The following is a 10910-nucleotide window of genomic DNA, read 5'->3' as shown; positions in this document are numbered from 1 at the left end:
AGAACATGCTTTTAAAAAAATTGAGTTTCATTGGTATATATAAGGCAAAATTTCAGAATGGGTATCACAAGCAGTTGATCGTTCTTTAAATAACTACTCCCAAAGTCAACTAACAACGATGTATTTTAAGGTAGGCAAATGCACTTGCTTTTCAAAACAAAAGTTTATTAATATTGAATTTGTTACGCTAGGTTGTATTCGTCTGCTGCTTTGCATTTTCGTCAGCTAAGGCCGGATTTTTAAACATTGGCCCAAATGTCGGCAATTTAGGTAATAACGGACACCCAAATGGCGATGCTTCTGGCGGAAGTTTTGGATTTCAACAGCAAGTCCCACTAACCCTAACCCCTGGACCAATCCCCCAATCTTCCGCAGCTCCAGCGCCCCATGCAGCAGCCGTTATCTCAACATCATTTTCCGCCCCAACTTCACAACAGTCACCTCAATCGTATCCGTAAGTCAGCATTCAATAATAATAAACATAAAATTTTAAACTCGCTACAGCTCGGGGCCAGCCGCAACCAGTTCTTCATACCGTCAGCAACATGTTAACTCCGTCCCAGCCACAATTACAACGCACGGGGTAGCAACAAGTTTTGTAGCAGTTCCTTCACACGGATTTTTTGGAAATAATGCCGGTGGAAATGCCAACAGCAATGCTAATGCAGGAAGTAGCGGTAGCAACAACGGATTAAACAACAACGGTTTAAACAACGGCGGATCGTCTGCTGGTAGTTATGGTTACGGTGGATACGGTTACTCGTTTTCTTCTGCTGGCGGTAACGCAGGTGGAAACTCTGGTAATAGCCAAGGAAATAACGCCGGTGGATATTTATTTGGCTACTCAGGAAATGGTGCATCTGGAAACAATAACGGATTTTCTGGTTAAACCCTTTGATAGTCGATTTGCAAATTGTATATTTTAAGTTTTTGTGTTTATTATCGACGAGGTGACATTACTTGTGGATAATGATCTTAATTTGCTTTATGTATGATCTGTCTTTAAATTAAATTGAATTTGCTGCACTTTGATGGTATTGTACAAAATAAGTTTTAAATAAATTGAAGTTCATAATTACAACAAATTTGGATGAAGTTACATCTTCAAAAAATGGTAAGTGTAGGGAAAAACGTTTCCAACGAAAGTATTATTTTCAGATGTAGAATAAGAATATTTAATAACAAGTTAAAAAGTAATCGTAAACGATTTACATAAAGCGCATTTCCACTTGCATTCATTTCCCATTTGTAAGATGCAAATTAAAATCGTAAAAATCTGGCCACAAATATGAAAGATAGTGTTGCACATGGGCAATCCATTTTTGACGGGCTACTTCAATTTCAGTTTATAAGAATTTCATTTCAATGCTTTTTTAAATAAGAAAGTTGGAACTGCGCATGCGCAAACCTAAATTTTGAATCTAATGTTAGATTTTCCTTTGTTCCAAGCGTCTAAGTATCAAATGCTTAAATGCTTCCATAAATAAAAAGTTGACACTGTGCATGCGCAACACCAAATTTCGAAACTGGCGTTTTTCCTTTACCTGAAACCGTCAAGAAAATCTAAATTTCAGGGCTATTTTTACACTAGAAAGTTGATCTTTACCTGACTAGTAGGTACTGTAATATTTTTGCCTGACTCCCATTACTGTCCTAGTACATGCAAAATAACAATTAGATCGTTCATTGAATAAGTTATTCAATCAACGATTGGATAATTATAACGCAGACTATGTGGGATATTTTTAAATATTAATATACCTACAGAAAGGATCATGGTTTTTTAATTACTAACAATTGGAATATGTGTGGAAGTATTATTCTTTTAGTTTTGTGCCAGTCATTGTTATTTTTACTATGAGTAGTATGGATTATTTTAAGTTTTGTGCTTTTTTTGTAAATTGCAAATGAACGACCAAACGCGAAAAAGTGAAATAAGTAAATGCAGACCGATGCAAACAGCGTAGGAGTTCTGATTAACTTTAGCCAGACTGCGAGAGATGTGTTTTGTTTCACGTAACCTAAAACTAAACGAGCACGGTGTTAAATGGTTAAGTAAAAACAAAAGCAAAAAGAAACCATTAATTATATTAAAGTATCGATAAGTATATAAAACTCGAACTTAAGTTTAATAAATTGATTGTTACTTTAGAGAGAACATTACTGTTTAGATTTCTGGATGGAAAAGTTCAATTCTTGTCTAGACATGGAAACATTGGGTAGCGACCCATGAGAAGAGCAAGGGATGGAAGTATGGCATCATAATGTTGCATATCGGATACGTCGGAGCACTACCTGAAGAGGATACTTGTTATTTTCGCGTGCCCGTAAAGCGAATGAGCCACAGAATGGGCGACGAAAGCTTCTGCTACTGCAACCGATCTACAGCCACCGAACTGTTTTAAGTTGAAGAACTCCACCAGCACTTGCTAATATTGTAGCGATCATACTTATGCCAAAAACAATGTCCGGTAATTAATTGTAATTGGCACATTTTAGAAATACATCTATTTTTTAGGGCTATCGTTTTGGACCTAACAGCTGTTTAGTGACTACCTGATTGGCTTTGGAGAATAAATCTCTCATTATTGACATCGTTACGCAGATTATAATACTAAATCTAAATCTGTAATCACAAATGATCGCTATACATTTTAGAATAATAAAACTGACATGGTCTTTAGGCATTAGCATAATACATGGCATTAGGTTTGAATGTGGATCACAACATTATGTAGGTAGGTCCTTCATAATGTGGATGATTTCTTTACCTTTACCTCGTTAAAATAAGCAAGTAAAACATGAAGTTTTACCTATACCCTTTCCTGTCCACCATTGTTCATTCACTTCAAAAATTCATTCGGGGAGTAAATTTTTTACTACGCTCAATTTCCCTTATTTGAGGGGATGTAGATTGAAATTCTTTAGTATGAGCATAGAGGAAATGTTGTGTGTATAATCAATGACCATATTTATAAATCACACTGATATCTTCAACCCATCAACAAACGCCCTGTATAATACTGGGAAAAAAGCAAACTGTGAGCACCTGGTATATTCGACGACTGTCGAATTCGACGTAACTGAATTTTGTCATTTCGAATTTTGTTTGTTGTTGATCATCAAAACATTAATAACAATTATGGCCTGTCTGTACTAACTTCTATAATTTCTTGTTTATTGCTTTTCAACGTTAACTTATATTATCGTACAATGGAATTTCGTTCTCAAGATTTTGCACAACTTGTTTTGGGTTAGTATTTGCTTGGCGGGAAAACGAAGTTTGCTTGCCCTACTAGCGTTTAACTTCTTTGCTATGGACCTCAAAACAAAATTCTTCCATCGTTCTTTTGTTGTAGGTTATTTAAAAGAAACTCGGTGCAAAAGAGCCTTCCTTGATCTGCTGTATCACTCGGAACATTTACGAGATCATGCAAACAATTATCGTAACCGTAGGTTTGTTGTCACACGTGTTGCTGGTATGAGTTTAGTCGAATATTTAAACGAATATGCTGCCATTTACACCATAGGTTAGTATTGTAACTCCATAATTGTTTTGTTTTGTGTCTAATACATAGGTATTCTCTTTCCCTACAATTTGCCAATTTACATTTGTAATGATTTTCTTTAGCTTTTTTCAACCAATCAAAACTTGAAACATTATTGATAGTAACTTGTTTTCTAATTTTATAATCCATATTGCTTTTTTTTGTTACTTTTTTCCTTTTTTCCCCATATTTTTTAGTAGTACTAGTATGACGTGTCTATATTTTGGTTGTCTGTCTTCTGTTCATTAATATTGTCATATAAATATTGCTGGTTTGCTATCAGCTCATTTCTTTTACATTCCATTTTAAGTGAGATTTTCACTGGTGTTTAGTTTACATAATTAACCTAGAATGTGGCGTATAGTACCAATAAATGTGTTATATAGAACGTAACTTTATTCTGTAATGTATTATAATATAGTGTAAAAGTACCATATGCTTTAAGGGTTGCCACTGAGTCTGATTGTTAAAAGTTCTTTTATTTGGTTGTCAGGGTACTTCTGCAAATACATACGGTCCACAACAGAACAAGTTCGATTGGCTGAAATGAAACATGCCACCATGTCAAACTGTATTAGAAAATATAATTAATAGAAAGAATACTGATAATTACCTACATATTCTAGGTAGTTCAAATTCGTGAATCGTGGCTTACCATTGGGATCTCTGTATCAGTGAGAGATTCAGTGTAGGTAAAATGGGGTCAAAGTTACCCCTTTTTGTGACTAAAAAACACATTTGAAATTTTTGAAAAATCTTTGAAAATAACAGACATCACCGAAAATGGCAAATTTCGTTTTGATTTTCCGTACCTTAAAGGTCGTAAATGGAAAGTCCTCAATTTCAATTTCAATTTAATACATGCTAGATGTAGAAGCTACAAGCTCTGTATTTCTTATGATTCGGATTTTTCAGGAATGAGACAGAGGAGTAAGAAACAAACATAATATCGTGTCACACTCTATACTTTTACATAAATTTATAGAAAAATTTCAAAATCAAATGTTTTACATTTATTTCTCAACAAAACATCTGCTGGTAACTGGAACTTGCTGAATCAACACGGCTATGATGGCGATGCATTCAATGAATTTCTTTTTTGTCCTCTCTAAGTCTATCTATGTTAGATATAGTTGGCAACACGGAATAGAAGGTCAAGAAGAACACATGTATGTTAATCGAAGTTGGTGTCCAAGTTAATGAAGTTAATATAAGTTAAAATAACCTGTGTCTAATAAGAAGTATCCTGAAGCCGGAACAACATAAAACAATCTCATTCTGTAAAAATCCAATACAGCGTCCATAAGAAATAAGAAAGCGTACTTAGCCTGTAGCATGTTACAGATTCAGATTCTCCCGACGATTCTCCTAAAAAGTGCCCATAGAAGGTGCTAACAGGAAACGCCCATTTCCTACCGCTTTAAGGTAGGGAAAATGAAAAACATTTTTAGTTTTTCGGTGATATCTCTGTTATTTTCAGAGTTTTCAAACATTTCAAATGCGTTTTTTTAGTCACAAAAACAGCAACTTTGTCCTCATATACACTGTATCTCTCACGGTTACGGAGATCCCATTGGTCAGCCACGAATTTGAACTACCCTGTACAATAAATTAACACTAAACTAATATTATTATTATGTGGAAAAACCAACATTACTGTCAGTTAAAATACGCCATTATCACCTTCATTTGTTTTCCAAAACATACTTTTTTCTTGGTGATAAATCAATGCTCTTATACTTCAATTAACTGTATAATTAATGTATAATTATGTATGTTTTCTATAATATGTAAAGAAAAACTTCACACGGTAGGATGTTTAATTTCATGGCACTAAAACCCTCCGCAATATGAACTTTCTTAACTAAGCCCAAAAAGAAAGTTAAACCATATCAGGCCGTATTTAAAAAAAAGTTGATGATGGTTCCACAACACATAACCTCGGATTTAAACAAATTAACAACCCCACCTAAAGAGCTTTAAAAGTTGCTGTGGAGAAGTGTCATTGGTTTGCTCTAGCTCAAATATCGCGAATAAGAAAGTTATGGGGCATTAAAGAAAATCGACTAAATTCGAGAAACGTCCCCTAGTGGCCAAACGAATAGAGATAGCTGAGTTCTGTTTGCGCCAGTGATTTTCAACGTAAAATTGGGCTAGGTTCATTTTTTTCTTAAAAAGAAGGACGATTCCTTAAGAAAGTGCCCAATTTGGACCATCCTGTACAAATCGAGGTAGAAAATATACAGGGTGTCCCATTAATGCGATGTGGAGTGATGTCTCTTGACAAGGTGATGCCTCTGGTGATGCTACAAAAAAAAGTTAAAATACAACATTGTTTAATATGAATAATACAAATGTAATGTGGTATGAGACACAACTTTGTTATTTTAAATGAAACACTTTCGATTTTATTACAATAATGGATTGTTCTAAAAATGTGGCATATTTTTTGTTAAGGATCACATTATACACTTTTTCAAAAATTCACTGCATGTGCTATCAAAAACAAATATTTCATTCATTTAAAATGCTTAATTATAATAAAAAGCTAATTTTTTGTAGATGTGCCCCATAACTTTCTTATTAGCGTACACTTACACTTAGGTACTTTAGGAACCTTCGAAAATTTGACAATATTCTACAATGTGTTTGCAATACCAGAAAACCAGGAACTTGAAACAATCATATCTCATTCTTGCAAGTGGAGTTTATCTTACATTTTGCACTAAGCATTAAACTTTCTTTTTTATCCTATTCTTTATGCTCCTCCAACATTTTATTTTCAAGATATTCGTTTCTACCTCCCCAATTGAGATGTCTTGTCCAGACGATTCATTTGACCTCTGAGTACCCTTCTCTGACACAGTTTGTGATATTCCCACTTAAAGTTTTGACATCACCAATGGATATGTTTTTTTCCACATGTTCCACATCATCCAATCACGCTCCGCTGTTGAGATATTAGGAATTATAACCAATCACGATAAGGGGCCGTGGAGGAGGGGGGGATGTTTGGTAAACATTAATTTCTTTCATTGACACCTTTCAGTAAAGTACTATAAAGGATGAGTTCCTATCCGCTCCTCTCCCAAACTCTCAGATTTTGATAAGGGGTAAGGGAGAAAGGTAGTGGTTGGTACAAGATCATTCCTTTTGCTGAAAGCTTTTAGTGGAATATCATGAAAGATAAAAACGGTTAAAAAATGTTGAAAGTTGGATAGACATATAATCCTTTCGATCCTGTAGTAATTCATTAATAACTTTAGGGTAATTTGGTCATTTACACGAGAATTTACAATAATTTGATTTACTCGAGTGCCCCCGAGACGCTCCCGAATATTCTAGAATGTTCTTGAACAAACACGTCATATTCCCCGGAAAGATTGCGTCACATCCACCTTCGTTTTTTATCATTGATGATCTTTCATGGCGCCTCTATGTCTATCTGGGTTTCTGGAATATTCGCTACAGTATTATGGGTCCTCTAGGCTGATTTGAACATTCCAAATATGGTCATGAGAACACAATTGCGCCAATTGGTTTAGAGCTTTAGACACTAGAATCGAGCCTAGACTAACATCAGCCGGCCCGTGTGGCGCAGTTCAGTTGAAGCTGGACTGTGGTGCTAGGGTCCCTGGTTCGAATCCGGGTTCGGGCATGGATATTTGTAAATGTATAGTGGGTTGGGTTGGTAGAGCAGCCTTGGCTGAAACCCCGCCCACTCAAAAATAAAGGCAAAATAAAATAAAAAAATAAAATAAAATAAATAAAAAAGATAGTTTGTCGCTGTTTAGAATTCTGGTCTTTCAGCAAATAATTGCAAGTTTTTCCATATTCTAGTTCAAGAACGTTTGGAGGCGACTGATTTTTATAAAGAAAATTGTTCACGCTCTTCCTTAATGAAACAAGTTTTATATTTATTTGACAAATTTGATATTCATTCGAGGACTAGCACACCAATACAAGAGTAAGTACTTAAGCACACTAAACAAAACAATTTTACGAACAGATTTTGCAGAATTGCAACTGTAAATTCGCATAACGCGAGCACCAACACCGAACCGTGTGATGTGCAAAATATATCTGACATTGGCCACAGGTCATTCGATCACCTATCCATAAGTACAACGCCCAAGAATACCTTTGAAGATGATCCCATACAAAAGTCGCACGATAAATCAAGAGAAACCACCTCGACATGTGATAAATCTACTACCACTGACAACGAGGCAGAGGTCAAAGAGAAATCGCACGAACAATGCGAAGAGGTAATATGAGTGTGTTACACAATTCTAAAATGAGTAGGTACTTTTTTCAGATATTTACAAACACCTTTTTAGAAAATATAGAACTGATCGAGAAATTGGCCGACAATATTAATAAGGAAGTTTCATCAAAATCAAGTGCAGAATTGGACAGTTTAGCAATTCAAAGCATTGTACAAAGGACAGAATCGGATCCTATCTTAGTTCAACTAATATCGGAAATAATAGGTACTGATGAGGGTATTGTAACATTTCAATATAGCTAATTAATTAATTTAATATATTTAATAGATACAGAAAATGCAACGGATAAAGAAGCCAGTTCCAATCAATGTGAGCAACCACTAACATGTGAAAATACTCTAAAGTAAGTATTCATTCCTACGTTGTATGAATTTTAGGTTTTAAGTTAAAAACACTGTAAGTAACTATGAGCAATATTTGCAAATGAACGCAATGTTAATTACCTCAGTACTTTGATGAAAAAAGTATATAAACTCAAGTTTATGAAAAAAATTAAAGAAGAAACACGAATTTTGGGTCTTTTGGAGGAGTAGCTCTAAAAAACCGTTTTTAACCTGGTGTGTTTGGTATAAATATTCGCTTTCGTCCTTTGTACCATTCACTTTTTTACATACTTGTATGTCACACTGTGTATACCTATATTTTGAATTTTGTAACAAAATATACAGGGTGTATTTTAGGATGGGCCATACGACAATGTAAAGACGTTGAGTTATTTAAAATGGGCCATGGGAAATTTATATTGCGCCAATAAAATTGTTCTCAAATCTTGGCCTTGCGTTTAGTTATTTCACTGACAGTTCTTCTTCTTCTGTGTGATATGGCTCATATGGCACACAGCATGCTAGATTTTGTAAGTTTTCTAAATATTGAATCACAAATTTCATACTTATACATATTTTATATTGCCGTATAATTGAATGCTCTTTTAAGTATATTAAAAAAAACAGGCATTGCATTTGAAAAGCAAAAGTTGCATAGGTTTCCTGTTTAACCGGAAGTTTCAATATAATAATAATAATAGATTTATTCTGCAGTGTAGGTACACAATGAAATTACATATTACATAAAATAAATAACAATAACTCTAGCAGAAAGGGTCAGCAATCAGTTGTGCAGGTAAGCAACCCCCTGCAGAACTGGTCTTCCCTGCCACCCAACTTACAATTATAACACAAAACAAAGAACGTGCTCAGCTCAGTTTATAACAAAATTATAACTATAAGTAAATATAACAGCAAATTATAATAATGACGTATCTCATACAACGATCGCGATGGTGTTTGATCCAAGCAATAATATCCAACATGATTTTATATTTTAATGGAAAACGTAATGTTCTCCCTTAAAAATATTTTGACTTTAAGCACAGAGTCCAATGCATTCTGTAACATGAAATTAATAACCTTTGACGCAACATATGTATAGGATCCCCGAAATTGCATTGTCCTATGCATCGGAGTGACAGCAAGTACTTTACCGCGCGTATTTCTATTGTGAATTTCTCCCTGGTAATGAATTTTATTATGCAAGTAAGTTGGGGTACTATTATTTACAATTCCTAGACACAATCGAGAGTAATGTAAAGTTCGCCGCTGTCTTCTAGAGTACCTATTTAACCACCCAAGTGAATGTAAACACCCCGTGACATGGTCTCGTCGTCGCAGGCCACAAACCAACCTAACGCAGGCATTCTGAACTCTTTGTAATCTGGTTCGGTTGTACTCAGTCAAACAGGGCCCATACACTACATCGCAATAGTTCATGTGCGATAACACTAATGCATCGCAGAGCATACTTTTAGTTTTATAGTTTAACATACTGCGACTGCAGTATATAAGCCTCAATCCCGCATACGCATTTTTAATAATATCATTAACATGTACATCAAAACGCAACTCCGAATCCAGATACAGCCCAAGATTCTTGGTAACATCCGTATACATAATGTACTCGTTATTTATACATATTTTAATTTCCGAAATGCATTTTTGTCGAGTATTTTTTCGACCGAAAAGCATAACGCGAGACTTTGAAGGATTTAACGATAAACAATAATTATGTGACAACTCATATAACGAATTTAAATCGAAGTTGATACGATAATTAGATTGCAATATTTCATCTTTATGGCATGATAGATATACTTGGGTGTCGTCTATAGAAATGACTTTTAGTATACTTTAGGCATTTATGAAAGGATGACGTATATATTATAAATAAAAGAGGTCCTAAGATTGAACCTTGTGGGACCCCGCTAATGCATCTGAGAGGAATGGAATAGTTCTGGTTGTATTTAACCAGCTGAATTCTATCACAGAGGTAGCTCTTCATCAAGTTCAAGGCGTCTGGCTGAAATCCAATATTGTGAAGAATTGCAACCATCAATTGGTGGTTAATTCTATCAAAGGCCTTCGAATAGTCTAATAGAACAAGTGTGGTAACCATATCGTTATCATTTGCTGCCAAAATATCATCAACAATTGTTAATAGTGCCGTGGCGCAACCGTAATTTTGCCTGAACCCGGACTGGTTTGACGGAATAATTGAATTGTCATTTAAATGTGCTTTAATTTGCTTACATAAAACTTTTTCAAAAATCTTCGAAAGCGCGGGTAAGATGCTGATTGGTCGGAGATCCTTGATTTCGGTTGGATTTTTAATTTTAGGTAAAGGTATAATATGACCGATTTTCCATTCATTTGGAAAAGTACTGACCTCAATAGAATAATTTATTATGTGAGTTATGTATTTGACAATATGCGAAGAGCACCTCAGCAGCATCTCAATACTAATTCCATCGGCACCAATCCGCAATCGGATAGATACATGGTAATGTCACATAAAATTATATTTGACTCATTTTTCGTATCTCACCAAATAAAAGAAATATTGAGGTGACCTTCGTATCTTGATCGCACTGTATACTTGTAGTACAAGATCCCATATAAGGTCAACCTTCGCTTATCTGACATATCTTACTATGTAAACAAACACATTACAAATGGTTGCCTTAAAAATTAAGTCAAGACCACCCTTCAGTAATTAAAATTAATGCAAATTAATATTTATG

At 34.8% G+C, this 10910-nt stretch overlaps 2 protein-coding genes across 2 annotated transcripts; both read left to right on the top strand.

Moving 5' to 3' along the window:
• The first annotated feature begins 20 nt into the window (after window positions 1-20).
• LOC116177305 (glycine, alanine and asparagine-rich protein-like) lies at window positions 21-1018 on the top strand. The gene is made up of 3 exons (XM_031496243.1): window positions 21-130; window positions 192-454; window positions 505-1018. The coding sequence occupies exons 1-3, from the start codon at window positions 119-121 to the stop codon at window positions 887-889; spliced, it is 660 nt and encodes a 219-aa protein (XP_031352103.1). The 5' UTR covers window positions 21-118; the 3' UTR covers window positions 890-1018.
• A 2078-nt stretch (window positions 1019-3096) lies between these two features.
• LOC116176192 lies at window positions 3097-8184 on the top strand. The gene is made up of 6 exons (XM_031494671.1): window positions 3097-3253; window positions 3360-3530; window positions 7389-7515; window positions 7567-7816; window positions 7867-8053; window positions 8105-8184. Exons 1-6 carry the CDS (start codon window positions 3214-3216, stop codon window positions 8182-8184), a joined length of 855 nt encoding a protein of 284 aa, XP_031350531.1. The 5' UTR covers window positions 3097-3213.
• The last annotated feature ends 2726 nt before the right edge of the window (window positions 8185-10910 follow it).

Source organism: Photinus pyralis, unplaced genomic scaffold (assembly GCF_008802855.1).
Source record: "Photinus pyralis isolate 1611_PpyrPB1 unplaced genomic scaffold, Ppyr1.3 Ppyr1.4_LG7, whole genome shotgun sequence".
NCBI classification, from domain to species: Eukaryota; Metazoa; Arthropoda; class Insecta; order Coleoptera; family Lampyridae; genus Photinus; species Photinus pyralis.
This window is presented reverse-complemented; position numbering and strand designations above follow the sequence as displayed.

Bases quoted from the DNA above. Each gene is read 5' to 3' on its own strand.
- LOC116177305 (XM_031496243.1), top strand. The intron at 455-504 runs GTAAGTCAGCAT...AACTCGCTACAG, and splicing joins CAGTCACCTCAATCGTATCC to CTCGGGGCCAGCCGCAACCA.
- LOC116176192 (XM_031494671.1), top strand. From the start codon at position 3,214: ATGGAATTTCGTTCTCAAGATTTTGCACAACTTGTTTTGG. The intron at 3,531-7,388 runs GTTAGTATTGTA...TCCATATTCTAG, and splicing joins TGCTGCCATTTACACCATAG to TTCAAGAACGTTTGGAGGCG. The intron at 8,054-8,104 runs GTATTGTAACAT...TATATTTAATAG, and splicing joins AATAATAGGTACTGATGAGG to ATACAGAAAATGCAACGGAT.